Here is an 18,241-nt window from a genome sequence, read left to right on the forward strand (position 1 = left end):
TGCCAAGGTCAGTGTCCCTGTGTTTTTCATTCCCAGGCCTAGTTTCTGGGTACTAACATTTAGCAATTAGGATTTCTATAACCTGTCTCTTTATGTTTTTGTTGTAGTTAAGGGCTCTGTGATTATTTGTTTTGAATGGTGACTAATGGGGGTAACAAGAACCTAGGCCCTAACTTGTATTGGTGAGGGCCCAAGTCTTAAGTTATCCATTAATCCCTTTTGGAGCTCAGATCTAAATTAGAGCTTGGGTCCTAGGTTTGTCTGTTAACCCCTTCTTTACCTCCTACATCCCAATGACTTACTTAACTTGAAAATGAAGAAGGAAAAAGCTCTGATGAGACAGAAGAGAATCCTGCCCCTGTGTCAGGAGGTTGTGGACTATGGGTCATAGCTTGAGGGGAGGATGGTCTCCAAGATCTTGAAGGATTTTGAGACAGACATATTTGAAGGCAGCAGGGAAGGAGCTAGTAAAGAGGTAGAGGTTGAAGATTAGATAGAGATGATTTGGATTGGAACGTGATAGAGGAGATTTGAGGGGAGCAAAAGTGCATGCAGAGAAGTTGACCTTGGTCAGGAGAGGAGCTTTCTTATTGTTAGATGGAAGGGGATAAACATGCAGATACTGCTATTGTGCCAGGTACTGTGTTAAATGCTTTACAAATATTATCTCACTTGATCTTCACAACCACCCTAAAGAGAAAGGTTGGCATTGTCTTCATTTTATAGATGAAGAAACTGAGGCAAACATGTTAAGCAACTTTTCCAAGGTCATTCTGATGCTGGATTTGAATCAGGTCTTTCTGATTCCAGGCTCTCTATCTACCGTGCTGCCAATCTACCTCAAGAGCAGAGAATGGGGAATGATGGCAAGGGATTTTGGAATGATTTCAATTTTCTCAACAAAGTAGGAGGCCAGATCATTAACTGAGTGGGAGGAAGGGAAGGTGTGGGAGGCTTGAGAGGTTTGAAATAGCTTTTCAGGAGAGTGGGAGATAGATTCAATTAGGAATCACAGTTGCATTTATATAGTACTGTAAGGCTTACAGAATGCTGTATTTTATCTTATTTGATCCTTACAACCTTATAGGGTAGGTGCCCTCATGATTCCTATTTTACAGGTGAGGAAACTGAGGCTGAGAGAGGTTAAGGGAATTAATTGCCATGGGTTCAATAGATAATATGTATCTGACACCGGATTCCCACTCAAGACTTGATCCACTCCACCTCCTAGTTCCTCTAAATAGAGATTTGCTCGATGGAATGAGGGCCTGTTGTTTGCTAACATGAATTGACAGGTTACTTAGTCAGTACAATTGTGTGACTTCCTCCAACTTCATTTCATGACACAGCTGGTCAAATAATACTACAAACATTCTTCAAAGCCTAATTTGTGCTTTCTTCTTTTGCTACCATGTGCCTGTATACTTTTTGGTTCCTGCTTAGATTAACTTGAGCTTGGAGTGTACTGTCCCCTTTCTCCAGTATTTTTACTATCCCAATTTGGTCTGGATTAAGCCAGCATTAAAATCAGTTTCTATTCCTGTAAAGCACAATAATTCCAGGAAGAGATGGAAGGTCATTCAACAGAAACCAGCATGAGAACTACAAATTATTTGTTTCAAATAAATTGTAAAGTAGATAACTGATGCTGGTCTCTAGTTTCGTTATTTCTTTTCAGAGTAAGCCTCCCCAAGAAAATTCCTTTCCTTGCATTTCAATCAGGTTATTAAAATGATTTTACAAGCAACAAGTCAAAGGGCCCTTTACAGTTTACTCCTAGCTGGGAAAGGTTGTTTGGGGGCAAAACTTCCCTAGGAAAGTTTTACTGGGCACCTTCTACCTAGATCTGTAGAAATTGTGTCCCTGACAGGAGTTTGAGGATCTGTGACTCAGCTTTATCTGCAAATTATCAGCTTATAGGTCACTCACACTGATTTCCAATGCTGGTGTTGGCTAAACAAACAGAGGTGTATATTTTAAAGGTGTAACTTACCTGCCTCTTTATATGCATTTTTCTTACTGAGCTCCATACAAAGAATAACTGTTCAGAAGTTGGGGACCATGGCTGCGGAATGTGGCAAATAACACACTTTTCTGATAGGATGATTACTTCTTTTGAACCTATTTTTCCTTTCTTTTTTACATTCTTTATTATGAGGGAAAGCTTTCTGAGAGGCAGTGGGAGGAATACAATGGGAAATAGAGGCATGTGAAAACAAAATATATCAATAAAAATTTATCTTTTAAAATAATAATAGTGGGGGCAGCTAGGTAGTACAGTGGATAGAGCACCAGTCCTGGATTCAGGAGAACCTGAGTTCAAATCTGACCTCAGACACTTAACACTTACTAGCTGTGTGACCCTGGGCAAGTCACTTAACCCCCAATTGCCTCACTTAAAAAAAAAAAAGAATAGTGAAGAGAACATTGAAAACAGCACTACTTAATGGCCTTCCAGCTTTCCCTTTGAGCAAATACATAGTTTCACAGGATCATAAATCTAGCGCTGAAGCAGGCCTAGCTTATATGGTCCCCTCCCCCATTTTAAAGATGAGAAAACTGAGGCAAAGACAAATTAAGTCACTCGTGCACTAACTGCTTTATCATGTTTTGGTACTGCAGGAAATAAATTAATTTTGGAAGTGTTTTCATTTTTACCAATCTACAATTTACTAACCTGATCCATTTAAGAACACTGAAAGCTTTTTGAATATTTTGTTGTTGTTTAGTAATTTCATTTGCATCCAACTCTTTGTGACCCCATCTGGGGTTTTCTTGGTAGAGTTTCTGGAGTGGTTTGCCATTTCCTTCTCCAGCTCATTTGACAGATGAGGAAACCGATGCAAACAGGGTGAAGTGACTTGCCCAGGGTCACACAGCTGAGGCCAAAGTATCTCAGCGTCTGAAGTGTCTGAGGCCAAATTTGAACTCAAGAAGATGTCTTCCTGATTCCAAGCCCAGTGTTGTATACACTGTGCCACCTATCTGCCAATTTTGATTATTTAGGTCATCTTTGTGTGTGGGGGGTGGGGTGGGGAAAGCACTATAATTTTATAGTTGTGTTCAAACAGATCCTGTGCATTCCTAGATAGGTACATTTCTTGATCTAGTAGTGACATCTAACTACAGTTCTCTTCCTAATTGTTTTAGAATTTGAGTTTTCCTAAATTGTTTACCATTAGATTTATGAGTTGTGCTGTGTGACTGTCTATAAGCAATGATGATTTAGACAATATTTTGTGATCACAGTGAAAACCAGTGAAATTCCTTTATTACTTTTAGTACTAAATTAAAGCCCAGATAAGATTTAATGGGACAGCAAAGGATACATGGACTTGCGGATAATAGCTAGCATTTATATAATGCTTTTAGCTTTGCAAAGCTCTTTACATATATTATCTCATTTTATCCTTACAATAACTGTGAGATAATGCTATTATTATCCCCATTTTACAGATGAGAAAACAGAGGCAGACAGTGGTTAAGTGACTTGCCCAGCGTCACATAGTTAGCAAATGTCTGAGGCCAAATTTGAACTCAGGGCTCTTTCTGATCCCAGGTTCAGCACTCCCTGCATTCCACCACCTGGGTGTTGTAATTAAGGCCAGTCATCTTTTAATTATGCAAATAAATTTGAACTGCATTGTCGTCCTTCCCTCCCCCTTCCAGCAAATTGGCTATCTCAGTCAGGTTTTGGTTAGGTTGACATTAAAATTAATTTCTGTTCCCATAAAAGACAATGATACCAGGAAGAGATGAAGATAGGTCATTCAGAAGCATATAAGCTATCAGCGGAAACCCGGCTAAGAACTAAAACTGGCTGCAAATAAACCACAAAACAGAAAACTGAAATTTGACTATAACTATTTGATGGGTCTTTTCCAAGTATGTTTCCCTAAGAAAAATCTTTTCCTTGCACTACAGTTAGAATGTTGTTAAAATGATTTTACAAACAAATGATGTAATTAAGTAACATTTATTTTACATAGAACAATCTCTCAGGAATACATTTTAAACCATTTAGATACTGATTTTATTCCATTACAAAAAAAAAAAAGAGAGAGAGAGAGAAAATTGAGAGGCACAATGTAAGTGTTCAAATAAACTGGGAGGAAAAAAACCACCCTCCTGATTGCTATCCACATTGCTTCTTTGCCACTTAAATTAAAGGCTTTGAGTAGAAAGTTTTTGACCATGAGGCAGTAGTGCACTTTTATTTAGTAGGAATAAATCACATAAAATATATACTTTTATACAGAAAATGTTATTGTATTGTAATTACCTATAAAAACTTTATTTGAATTGCACAAAAGTTCACTTTATAATTGACACCTCCCAGAAGGCAGGGTTTAGTACTAAGTTTATTTGTCTAAGTGATTCCTTACAAAGAATTAGGCTTTCATTTCTTCACAGATTACAAAAAAAAAAAAATCTACGAAGAATTCTAGTATGCAAATGAAACATTTGAAAAATCCTCATAGGAAAAATAGCTTTAGACATTTCTTCAACTACTTTAAAATGAAACATAGGACTTGAAAATGCTGTGAACCAAAAGGGTTTCAAAGCAGAATCCCCACACCACAGTATGATCTGGAAGGGTTTACATTAATTGATATTGTGTAGCATTCTACTGTAATAGCAGATCATCAAAAAGGCACATGGGTACATTCTTCCGAACAGTTTTTGTCTTTGAGAAAAATCAAACCCACTTCCATGAGTAGTGACTGCAATCATATTTCAAAACAAAAATCCTGAACAAATCCATTTCCCAATCCATTGGATGCAGAGTCCATGATATACCTGGAAGCATTTTATTTTACATAGAATTTCTTGTTCAGCAGGAATATAAGAAGGTTTACATTCACTTTAGCCCTATCAAACATCTTCATTACAGCTACTCCTTCATACTGCATCTGAAGCAAATCCTGTAATCAGAAAGAAGATGATTAAATTGCAAAGTTAGTATTTTGGACGTTTTCTAAACATTCACAAAGAACTGGGTGGAAAGGTAAACTGAATTCTTCTGGCCATGATGCTGCTGACTTGACTTATGTGAAAGAAAGAAATTTTCTTGACCTTACTTCTTTATTTATTATTTTACTTTATTTTATTTTTTTTCATGGGGCGATGAGGGGTAAGTGATTTGCCCAGGGTCACAGAGCTAGTAAGTGTCACATGTCTGAGGCTGGATTTGAACTCAGGTCCTCCTGAATCCAGGGCTAGTGCTTTATCCACTGTGCCACCTAGCTGCCCCCTTACTTCTTTACAATTAAATGTTATACTAACATTTTAATGTTGAGACAGATACAAGCAACTAAACTTACAAAACAACTATTTATATTTAAATTAATTTTAGTGAATAAAGCATCAACATTTTTCAGCTTCTCCCTCTTAAGTACCCATCAGATTTCCTTGGCTGTTCATTATTATTCATCTTTCTTCAAATACTTGTAGTTAGTATACAGTATAACCTATTCTACTCCTGCTTTTTTTCTTTTTGCATTATTTTATCAATGTCTTTTCAGATTTCTTTATATCCCCAACATTTGTCAATATTGATGGGATTATAGAATACAATATACATGACATTAATGTGCTACCTGATTTATTTAATCATTTCCCTAATGTTGGATGGACATTTAGGTTACTCCTACTATGTGTCTTGTTTTTGTTTTGTTTTTTGCAGGGGGGAGGACAGGGGTCAGTTACATATGAGATTGCTATGAAAATCTCGGAACACGTAGTTATTTCTTTTCCCACTTCCGATAAACTTTTGGTTGCCCCTCCTGGATCATTGTCTTGTCATGGTGGAGGAGCTTCTGTGGTTCAATAAAACTAGGAACTATGGCGTGTAGGGTTACCCAAGATGGACATGTCATAGTGGAGAGTTCTGACAAAGGGTGATCCCATGGAAAAGGAAATGGCAAACACTTCAGTATCTTTACCAAGAAACCCCCATGGAGAGTATTAAAATGATAAAAGATATGACACCAGAAGTTTAGTGCTTCAGGTTCAAAGGAATCCAACAGGGAAGAGCAGAAGATGACTACAAGTAGTTCCAGTACCAATGAAGGGGGCTGGGCCAAAGACAAAAGGAAGCTCAACTGTGGATGTGTATGATGTTGAAAGGAAAGTCTGATGTTGCAAAGATCAATACTGCATAAGAATCTAGAATATAAGATCTATGAAGCAAGGTAAGCTGGGTATGGTCAAACAGGAGATGGAAAGATTAAACATCAATATCTTGGATGTCAGTGAACTTGAATGGGAATGGGAGAATTTAATTTAGGTGATCACATCATATACTACTATGGGCAAGAATCCCTTAGGAAAAATAAAGTAGCCCTCATAGTCAATAAAAAGGTGAGAAAAAAAGTACTAGGCTATAGTCTCAAAAATGACAGAATCCTATATGTTAGCATATGAGGCAAACCTTCAACATCACAGTAATACAAGTCTATGTTCTAACCACTGATGCCAAACAGGAAAAAGTTGATCAATTCTATGATGACCCACAACATCTAGAAATAACACCAAAAAAGACTTTTTTTAAAAATCAAATAATGAGTTTTGGGGGGGCAGCTAGGTGGCACAGTGGATAAAGCATCGGCCCTGGATTCAGGAGAACCTGAATTCAAATCTGGCTTCAGACACTTGAAACTTACTAGCTGTGTGACCCTGGGTAAGTCACTTAACCCTCATTGCCCCTTTCCGCCCCCCCCCCCAAAAGATAATTGGAATAACAGACAAGTGTGGTCTTGGAGAACAAAATGACACAGATCAGAGACAGAGTTTTATCAGGATAACTCACTGATCATAGCAAACACTTTTTCAACAAGCCAAAAGGTAACTGGGCATCTTCAGAGATCAAAAGAGTCAATACTTAAAGGTATTAATTCAGACTATTTATTGGATGATGAAAAGATGGGACTCACTGGAAAAAACTCTGATTTGGGGAAAGATCGAAGGCAAAAGGGGAAGGAGATGACAGAGGATGAGATGGAGAGATAATGTCATAGAAACAACGAACATGAGCTTAGACAGACTTCGGGAAATAGCAGAGGACAGAAGTGCCTGGCAGGCTATGTTCTATGGCTCACGAAGAATCGGACATAACTGAATAACAACAAACTCTTGGTTTAGTATAGATTTGACCTGAATGAGGTAAACTATGCTCCCTTAGTTTGTCTGTAAGCAATTTGAGGGCCGGAAGAGTTTCATTTTTTATTCTAAATCCCTAGCTCCTAACACAGGGCTTCATAGGTGCTTAACAAATGCTGACTGATTCTCAGGTAACATTTCCTATTTGCTCTCTAGGGTGACTGAGGCATTTAAGCAATGAACAACTTTATATCTAACAAGAACAGATCAGAGTTTTCTGAGTGACATGTACTCTTGTGTACTTTAAGTAGGGCTTTTTGAAAAGAGGGGGAAGACAAAGAAGGGGACTGAGAGGAACAGCTAAGAAGGAATTATCCAATTTATTTGCTGAAAGGAAATTTTCTTTGATACCTAAGCAATTTTCTTATCTCTGGCGTCCAATTTTTGCCCTGGTTGAAGATCAGAAATTGTCTGTCTCTGTCTCTCCCACCCTCCCTTCCTCCCTCCCTTTCTCTTATACCCACTTACAGTTAGAAGGGACTTTGGAGATTATTGAATAAGATTGCCTTATTTTTACCTATAAGGACAGTCGATAACCCTTTGCTAGTCAGTGTTAGAACTGGGACTCTAACTGGTGTCTCCTGACATCTAGCTTGTCCCTGTTCATTATGCCACTCTATTATTCCAGCAAAATCCTCCTTCAGCAATTCACTACCAATGTGACTATTCAGTAGAACCCACCATATGTTTACAAATGGAAAGGTGATTTTTATTTCTGATGGCTTTTTTATATTCATCCATTCATGCTTGTCCGCAAACATTTGTATGTCCTAAATTTCTGGGGTCCAGGTTTAACAAAGGGATATGAGGAATTGTTAATCCTACTACAAATAGCAAACTCTTTAAAAAATGAAGCCAAGCTTGGTTTATATGTCAACACAGCATGATTTTAAAGGAAGTGTCATTAAAGTTATCTAGAATTTGCTGGCTGTCTCCTAGACACTTGTTATTCATCTGTAGCTGAATTCAGTAACCAGGAACATAATCTTTGGAAATCCCATGATCCCCCAAGTCACCAACAACAAAAGCTCCACTATACAAGTTTCTATTTTTTTTTCATGTTGCCACTATTTTATCCAAGTGTTATCTGCCTAGGTGAGACTACAAACAAATTAAAGTTAACAGACTTCACAAATGAATTATTATAAGTAGAGAAAGCTAATGATTGTATTAGATAAAGCTAGTACAATGTAATGTATTTAAGCATTAATCTTGAGCACTATAATTTTTATTATTGCCCAATTTCTTACGTATTTTGTAATAGTTTTGGTGCCAAGCCAACTATATGTTCTTCTTACTGAAAGCTCATTAAACCACCACAAAAAATCTAATAGTGATTTGCCCATGACATAGCTAATAAGTAGAAAATCTGGGATTTGGACCCAGTTCTCCCTGATTTCAAATCTAGTGTTTTTTCAATGACATCACACTTCAGTCCCAGGTAGTATAGAAAAGGATGTCTTACCTGAATATCGAGATGAACCTTTTCCATCTCAACACCTCGGAAATTTGCTCTGACTTCGAAGTTACCCACTTCTTCAGTAGGTGTGATGTCAAACACAACATTTTTAAACCTTAAGAGAAAAGCATTCATAATATATGGTATTACAGATATAGCCACAAGCCCAAATAACATGAATCAATGTAAATCCTGCTTGGTGCCTTTGCTATAAGGGCACTCTGTGCTTTCATAGGTTAACACACAGAGGCAGCAAATGATGATAGCTATGAGAAACCTAAGTCCTTTAGAGAGATAGGTGGGTATTTGTATTTAATGGGAGCCATCTCGAGGTTTGCAATTTCACATGCAATCCTTTTTTTTTTTATTATACTATATTATGGAGATGCTTGTTTTATTCCATAAATTAAAAGCAAATGTGGGGAAAGAAAGAGGGAAAGAGAAATAGGTGGGAATAAATTGTGGCAGCCCTTCTGGGGCAAGTGAGTTTTGAAGCAGATGAAGAACTGACAGGCAGAGATGGGCAGTGTAAATTAAGTATGGAGACTGCCACATGGAAAGTCAAAACAGCAGAATTATCTGCTTCTTCAAAGGGACAGTAAGTAGACTGATATAACCTAAGTGGAGGCTTTTTGCAGGGAAGTGAAGTCAACCAACAAATACTAATGAGCACAACACCTATATTATGCAAGGGGCTCTGGGAGATCCAAAGAAGTTTAGGAAATTGCCATTGTTTTCAAGAAACTTCTAATCTAGTTAGAGAGATAAGACTCCATATATATATGCTCAGAAGTGGGATCTGAGGGGGACCTTGAATGATGAGTGGGATTTGGACCAGCAGAAAGGAAGGTTAAAAGCACCCCTAAAGAGAGAAAGAGAGACAATAAGACAATGAATAAGAGGAGAAAGCCCAGGCTTGCTAAGTGTAGTTCAGTTTAGCAGGAGTGGGTGATTTTAGAAGGTGAGTAGGTAGAGATAAGAGGCTTAAAAATTTAGGCTAGGGTCAGATTGAGAAAGCCACTGAATACTAGGCTAAGAAATTTAGATTATACCCTAGTAGGCTATAATGAGTCATAGACCCCAAAAATTTCTTCTCAAGTGTAGCAGATGCTTTTAATGGGGCCTCTATAGAAGTAGTTAAAGGGTAATTGGCTTCCCCTGCAGGTGCAAAGTAACACTCACTGATTGGTCTGAGGTCTTCCATCTCCAGCAGGATCCCCCTATCATGGAGTTGGGCTGCCTTGTGTACTTACTGGTTTGGACTTTTTTGTATCTCCTTGCTTCTTCTCTTCCAAAGTAATCTAAATGACCTCCGTGTGTTTCTGATAAGAGAGGAAAGACTTTCATCATTCTACAAATAGATTTTTCTAATGGCAGGGCTAACCTGAAATATATAATGTATTAAATAATTCATCCCTGCCTTTGCTACATTCAAAATACTTCTCCCCCAATACAATGGACATTTTTCAATACAATAACATTTTTAAAGATTATGAACTTGATCATCAACCAACATGAAAATTTCAGTTTGCTGAGAACAAGAAAGAAGATTGTCTATGAAACCATGAACTTCTGTACATGTAGTATTTTAATTGATAATCTTTTTTTTTTTTTAATTTAGTATCTCTACCACTACCCACTAGAGTCTATAGGAAGATAGAGATGGTGCCATGGATAGACTATATGCTTGACTTGTAATCAGGAAGACCTGAGTTCAAATTTGGCCTCAGTCACTAGTTGTGTGATTCTAGACAAATCACAACCTCTGTTTGCCTCAGTTTCCTCACTTGTAAAACAGGGATAATTATGAAGACCAAGTGAGTTAATATATGTAAAGCTCTTTGTAAAACAAATACCAGCTATTTATTATTATTAAGCACATGTTAATATTTGCATTAGTAATAAACCTGTAATTTATCTGTTAATAGAAAAATTGAACTTCTTGTTAAAAGCTCAACTCATGAATTTTTAAATATATGATTTCATTAGAAGTAGCCTAATGGGGTAGCTAGGTGGCGCCTTGGTGCATAGAGAACCAGGCCAGGAGTCAGAAAGACCTCTTCCTGAGTTCAGCTCCAGCCTCATACATTTACTAGATGTGTGACCCTAGGAAAGTCACTTAACCTTGTTTGCCTCAGTTTCCTCATTTGTAAAATGAGCTGGAGAAGGAAATGGTAAAGTATCCTGGTATCTTTGCCAAGAAAATACCAAATGGGGTCACAAAGAGGCAGACACAAGTGAAATAAATGAACAAAAAGATAGATGCACAGATGTTCTATACATGGAATGTTATGACATGTAGTAATTATCTCTTAATAAAAAAAAGTATTAAGTACCCAATTCTGATAGTAATCATCTACTTAATGAATGTAAAATTCCTACATTCTTATAACCTCTCCACGAATTAGTACTCAAATGATTACAAGTAGGTAGGAACTTATAAAGTTTATATTTAAAAGTTATAAATATATATATATATATTTATATCTTATAAAGCTGATATAGAAAATGGCATTTCATAATCCACTTGTGCTTCTTCAGCTCACACTTGTAAATGGTGACAGACAGAATGGATGATGATGGTTCACTTTTTTAGAACCCAAACCCAACAGACTCAAACCACAGGCATCTCTGGTTTTCCTCATGAATGTAAGAAAGGCCTTCAGAAGGTGGATGATCTGAACTTACCTTTCTTGTTAAGTTGTCTAAACAAGTCTTTATGTAGGTGTCATAATAATTAATTTGATCTTCAAAAAATGCTGACTTGGAATTAAGAGCATTCAGGGTCTGCTGGAGTTTCACCAACTCAGCCCTCCGACTTTGACGGTACAGTCTTTGATTCCGGATATCCTGAGGATAAATATGAGCCCATTATATAGGATGAATGCAGAAATGCATTTTGAAAGTTGCTTTAAATCACTGCTAATTTGGGATGGAAATACAGTTTCATGAACTAATTTCTCTTATTTCAATTATGTGTGATCTGCAAGTTTCTAGAGAAAGTCATTATTTCAATTTCTCACCTGCAAAAAAAAATTGTTTTTGAACTTATATAAGAATAGGGAGTTGATAATTACAAGATAATTGCTAAGGCCAGTTTCACTGTTGTATAACAGTGGCAAGAATTTTAGAATAATCTCACAAATGGCTATAACAAAAATTAGTGTTTTGAACCCAGTTGCTGCTGCACTCTTTGGCAGGGATTATATAATTTCTCTAGACTCTTGAACATTCATTACATTTTGAATAAATGCATTGGATTGATGGGTGGGGTCCACTAATGATCATTTTATTCACTTGAGGAAATAAGAACAATTTTTATTTTTTGATTGACAAACTCATTTTCCTAAGAGATTTCACAGGAAGAATATCCATGATTTCTCAATGCCGATAAAGGCTTTAGACTGGACTTCAAAACAAGTCCTGGAGTGTGAAAAGGCTACTGTCTATAACTGATATGCAGTTTTGACTTCTAGAAATCAATCTCATTCTTTGCAATATAATGGACAGGATTTAGATGTATTTTGCTTTAGAAAATAGGTTTCTCTTGGTGCTTCTGCTAGACATGTGGTGTCAAACTCAAAGAGAAGCAACTCCTACAGACCAAATATTGACTTAGAAAACCACAAATTAACATTATCTATGTTGCATAGAATGTTTTTTTTTGATAAACATTTCATAATAACATTTTAATCTGGTTTAGTAGTGTCATGGTGGCTTGTAGCTGGGCTGAAAATTTGACACTGATGTGGGTATACCAATTTTTAAGTGTTCCCACAGAAACTTCTAAGATTAGTTGAAGGCACTCTTCTACCACCTTAAGTGAGATTCCTTCCTAACAGGGATCCAGTTGGGGTAAATGTCTTATAGTAACAGCCTTAAGAAAAAAAAAAGACTCTCCTCCACCCCTAAAAAACTCTTTATCACTTCTCCATAGTAACAAAGGGCCATAAGTCATCCCGGGGGCTCAAAGGAAGCAAACCTATAGTTAGAAATACCCAGAGATTTCCACAGCAACATGGAGCTGAGCATATTTTTTTCTTTATGTGAGAAGCTGTGAATATATTTTTAATCTCTCAACTAACTCATTTTTGCCTTCTTGGATGCAGGTAAATTTATAAGGGATGGAGGGAGTATGAAAGGATGAAAATTCTTTCCTATACAATGTATAACTTCTTTTATCTCTGACATGCAGAGCACATAGTCACTTCCTATGTTGTTGTTTTTTTTCTTTAGGCCCACAATAGTTTGAGACTTTTTGTCAGCAAGATTTGCAAGAGAAATTGCAGAAACTAGATAGCAGTTCAACTGCAAACCTTTTATGATTGTATTTAGGCCAAAGAATCAGACAAAGAAATACTTGCAGAATAGAAGTTCATGTAATGTTAGCATTCTGATGTCATGTTTAAGAGCACCTTAAGTATCATGAAAACTTTAAAACTCTATAAAGCCACTCTTGGCTTCTGTTTATTCCCCCAAACTCAGAGGTGCTTTTTAATTGGGGGTGGTTGTAGCTTTTCAATACATTTGTAGAACATTTACTTTCTCCGAATTTTGAGGAAGGCATCTGTGGTCTTGTATAAGCTGGTCGTTATCAATAGCTATGTCAAATCGCTACAAATTTTAAGCTCCTGTGGAAATCATGGAGTGTGTCTTATACATCTCGGTACCCCTATATAGCAATTAGCCCAACAACTTGCACAGAGTAGGCGCTCAACAAATTTTTGTCGAATAAATAAGAAAGAATATCATTGCCAAAAACCTTAGCAATCTCATTGAGAACTTCTTGGTATTTATTTTCTGATGATACAAGTCCATTCTGTTCCAATATTCGAAGATTCCTCTGAATTTTTCTCTTCTTTTGCTCTAAGGGTAGCTGGCCATCCTCAAGCATGGACTGGTTGTTTTTCATTTCTTCAGGGGTCTTGGAATCCAAAATTGCCCTATTCTTCATCTCTAAGGAATGTTTAAGTTCCTGGGAAGCATAAAGAAATATTTTTTGATTTTTTCATCCTCCTTTCTGTCTTGTCCCTATGAGACAGGGGGAGAGAGAGAGACAGAGACAGACAGACAGACAGACACACACACATAGAAAGAGACAGAGATAGAGACAAATAGAAATAGACATAGAGACACAGACACAGTCAGAAACAGAGGAAGGGAAATATAGAGGGAGGGAAGGAGGGAGGGAGTTAGGGAAAGAAGGAAAGGAGGAAGAGATGAAAGGAAGGGAGAAAAGGAGGAAAGGAAGAATGAAAGGTGAGCAATGGGTATTTAAATTAGTAAAGACCATGCTAGAAAAATCTAAAAAGTGCTCCTTTTGACAGAAAACCCCCCCCAAACAAAATCCTGGAGAATAAATCTATTTAATTGAAGTAGGCTTTTACAAAGAAATAATTCTATATCTTTAAATAGCTATATGCTGCATGTAAGATGGAAATGCACATCAACAAGCTTCTTTTTAAAAAAACCAATATCAGTCAAAAAAAGTTTTAAATGGCTACCCCCACTACCAAAGCTAACATTATTTTTAACAATAGGTATATCCTTACTTTTTCAAACACAGGACCTTCCTTTCCAGAAAAGACACTAGGTGAAATTGAAATAAAATTTCAAAAGCAGTGTGGCTCTATGGAAAGTGTGCTAAATTTAGAGCAGGAATAAGTGGTTCAAATCTCAGCTCTGTACCAATTGCTTGTGTGCCCCTAACGCTTCTTTGGGTCTCGATTTCTTCATGTATAAAATGAAGGGTTTGGAAAAGGATAATGTCTATGAATCCTCTGAGTTCTGAATCTGTGGTTGTTGGGTGAAATATGGTTTTGGCAGCCCTAGAAAGTGGGCCAAAACAAAGGCTGAAATCCGGCACATGTTGGTGTTCTGTCAGGATGATTATTGGTAGATATAGACTCATAGAACAGTCAGGAGTTATCTGTGTGGAAGAAGAGGCTCCTGTAGACTTAAACCCTGATAATATGGACAAAGCTAAGAAATCCAGAGAGTCTGAGATTTCTAAAAAACAAAAAGGATGATGACAAACATTTCCTGTTATTTGTATGAGAAAAGTCTTTAATAACTCTGACAGCTGTTCCGCCTCCTCATTGAACTGTACCCTACAAAGAATTATGGGTGTTATTGGTGGGTTATATTTAATTAACTGATTGTAGATCATATTAGGTATACAGTTGATGGATACCATGATAAAAGCAAAGTTATTTGTATGTTTGCCAGCAAACATTTAGGTTGGAAACAACAAAACAGTAAATAACAGTAACAAAAATGAACAATAAAGATAAAAATATCCCACTAAATAATGCAGCTTTCTGCCCACAACATATTTTGTTTCTATGATTTAAGGAATATCCAATTAACTCAGACATTTGGCTCCTTTACAACAAAATCCTTACAAAAGTTTTATTTTGGTGAGTAGGCAAGAGTTAGTGAAGCTCAACTAGGGAAACTGGGAATAATTCTGCTCAATATAAGAAAACAAACAGCTTCCACTTAATTTAGTAATTTTTACCACCATATTATTCCTTACAGCTTAAACAATGGTAGACATTTTAAACTAAACTTAGATTGAAAGTACAAATTTTACCAAGAACAATGAAAACATTTCAAGCTGTTGATAAAATAAAAAACCCATACAGAATGGGACTGTGTTTCCATTTAAAATAAATATGACACCCTGGACATAATGGGCTTGAAAAAGAGACTCTAAAGTCAACAGAAGAGATTTTGATTTTATGGAATGATTCTTCAGGTATCAAATGTGCAAGAGAAGGAAAAAAAAATTGCTCCATTTAGGATGCTGGCAACCAGAAATATTAAGCAGTGTGCCACCAAATCCATGGTTCAATAGTGAATGCTCTCAATGATGAATCTAAGGCACTTCAAAACTATTCAGTATAATTCTTTTTCTTTTTTTTTTTTTGGCAGGGCAATGACAGATAAGTGACTTGCCCAGGGTCACACAGCTAGTAAGTGTCAAGTGTCTGAGGTTGGATTTGAACTCAGATCCTCCCGAATCCAAGACTGTTGCTTTATCCACTGTACCACCTAGCTGCCCCCCTCAGTATAATTCTAATGCTTTCTTTCTTGATTGTGTTCAGATTACTTGAAAGGTGCTAGTTGACACAAGGTATATATAGCAGCCCTGAATTGATAGGATCAATGATTAGAACTGGGAAGGATCTTAGTGGTCAGCTGACCTTGGGAAAGTTACATAACCTGCCTCAGTTTACTCCTCCATAAAACAAGGATAATCATATCTACCTCTGAGGGTTGCTGCAAGGTTCAAATGAGATACTATTTGTAAAGTGCCTTGCAAACCTTAAAACAACAACTAATAGTACAGAATCTGGCCCAGTTTTCCCATAAATTAATTTATAGTGGTGAGTGCCATGACACTTTAGATCAGCCCTCTTCCCCCCTTGATTTCATTATCTTTGGTTACTAGAAGTCCCCTGATACAGTGACGACAAACTTTTGTAGTATTTATCTTTTAACATTTCTGTAGTTGTCATGAAAAAGGTCTTGTTTGAATGTGATTCATTGTTTCCCTAGAGCACCATTTGACTAATGGTGCATACCACTTTGTATCTATCTCCTTTAGCCTGCTATAGTTGAGGGTTTTTATGTGCTTTGTAACCTATTACACAAATAGCAGCAGACAATCAAAGATTTAAGGAGAGAGTAACAACTGCCAATTTGTCAACTAGAAGTGGAATATGGAAGCTCATTGAGGTTTTTATTTTTGTTCTACATTTTTCTATTAAGATTGGAATCAAGGGGCAGCTAGGTGGCATAGATAGAGCACTGGCCCTGGAGTCAGGAGGACCTGAGTTCAAATCTAGCCTCAGACACTTGACACTTACTAGCTGTATGACCTTGGGCAAGTCACTTAACCCTCACTGCCCCCCCCCCCAAAAGACTGGAATAAAGGTTACATGTAAACTATTGGTAATTTAAGTTTCTTTTTTGTGTCAACAATTTAAAACTAATTTGGGACATGTAGGTTATGAAAAATAAAGATTTAGGCACTGTTAAAAAAACAACAACAACAAAAACAACTAAATGCTAGCCACTATCATGGCTATTGTTCATGTATTATTAGCCAACATGCTAGATGAGAGCACAGCACAGTGCAATCTCCAAAATACCTTCCAAGTATTTGGGATGACAATAACTTCCCAGATGTTTTATTTTATTTTATTTTTGCGGGGCAATGAGGGTTAAGTGACTTGTCCAGGGTCACACAGCTAGTAAGTGTCAAGTGTCTGAGGCTGGATTTGAACTCAGGTCCTCCCGAATCCAGGGCCAGTGCTTTATCCACTGTGCCACCTAGGTCCCCCCAGATATTTTACTGACTGCTATCCACATATCCAAAGAAAATTTACCTGTTCTGGAGTTGCTGGTGTCTGTAGGACTTCTGCCAATGAGGTCCCTGTTTGTGTTCGGATTACATCGAGGACCAGCTTTTTTGTCCTTTGTAAAATGAGAGAAAAAGTAAAAATTTGACTCAGAGAAACACAGCCCTTCTGCGTCAGTGTCTTTGTGCTTTCTCTGAGATACTTTACAAACACTTACTCACACAAGATCTCAAAGACACTTCTCATTCCTGTAGAAATTCAATGCAAGCTGGCCCATCCAAGTCCATCTTTTACAACACCCTGTGCAACTGATATGTGATTGTGCTTAAAGAATACATTATAAGACATAGTATTTATGCTTTTTCTTCTTCCTTTTTGAGTTTGATTCCTTTTTTTTGTGGGTGGGCATGAGGAATAGGTACTGTTGCTTAGTTATTGTGCAGAGATATGAAAAACATTGAATTTCCTTTTTATGATCTTTACAAAGAAAGATCCTTCTTTAAGGAGATAATACATATATATACACACATCTATGGGAGTATGTATGTATGTGTCTGTCTGTCTATCTATAATGTATAGCAGCCCTCAATTGATAGGATTCAGAGCTGGAAAGGACCTTAGTGGTCAATTGACCAAAGTGTGATACTGTGTGCATACATGCATACATGTGTATATGTATATGTGTGTACACATGTATACACATCTAAGTATATGTGTATATATATTTTATATTATATCCACAGTGTATATTCATATTTATACATATGTGTATCTGCGTGTGTTTATCATTTCAGTTGTGTCCAACTCTTAATGACCCCGGCATTTGGGGTTTTCTTAGCAAAGATACTGTAGTGGTTTGCCATTTCCTTCTCCAGATCATTTTACAGATGAGGAAACTGAGGCAAACAGGGTTAAGTGACTTTCCCAGGATCACACAGCTAATGTCTAAGCCAGATTTGAACTCAAGAAGATGAGTCTTCCTGACTCCAGACCCAGTACTTTATCTACTGTGCCACCCAGCTGCCCGTGTGTATATTCATATTTATATTTACATTTATAGTTGTAGTTATACATACACACAAATATACACATACATATATTTATACACATATATAATGATTTCCCTGTAATGGGAAACATTCACACTTGTAGGCCAATGTGGGCTGGAATTGCTTGTGGTATGGAAGCTTCAATAAAGGGGTATATGTGTTATGAGGAGTAGGACCAGCCAAAGAACCAATGTACCAAACTG

General features: G+C 37.0%; 1 protein-coding gene across 1 annotated transcript in view; it reads right to left on the minus strand.

Annotated features, from left to right (window-relative positions):
• Positions 1–8,628: 8,628 nt before the first annotated feature.
• Positions 8,629–18,241, minus strand: part of IQGAP2 (IQ motif containing GTPase activating protein 2) — a 350,559-nt gene continuing 340,946 nt past the window's right edge. Inside the window, exons 31-35 of the mRNA XM_043975838.1 lie at positions 17,017–17,104; positions 13,383–13,595; positions 11,309–11,470; positions 9,803–9,942; positions 8,629–8,735 (exon numbers count right to left, since the gene is read on the minus strand). Of these exons, the coding sequence (XP_043831773.1) occupies positions 9,922–9,942; positions 11,309–11,470; positions 13,383–13,595; positions 17,017–17,104 (484 nt within the window). The 3' untranslated portion in view covers positions 8,629–8,735; positions 9,803–9,921. The remainder of the gene's footprint in view (positions 8,736–9,802; positions 9,943–11,308; positions 11,471–13,382; positions 13,596–17,016; positions 17,105–18,241) is intronic.

The sequence above is a fragment of the Dromiciops gliroides genome, chromosome 1 (assembly GCF_019393635.1).
Source record: "Dromiciops gliroides isolate mDroGli1 chromosome 1, mDroGli1.pri, whole genome shotgun sequence".
Taxonomy (NCBI): domain Eukaryota; kingdom Metazoa; phylum Chordata; class Mammalia; order Microbiotheria; family Microbiotheriidae; genus Dromiciops; species Dromiciops gliroides.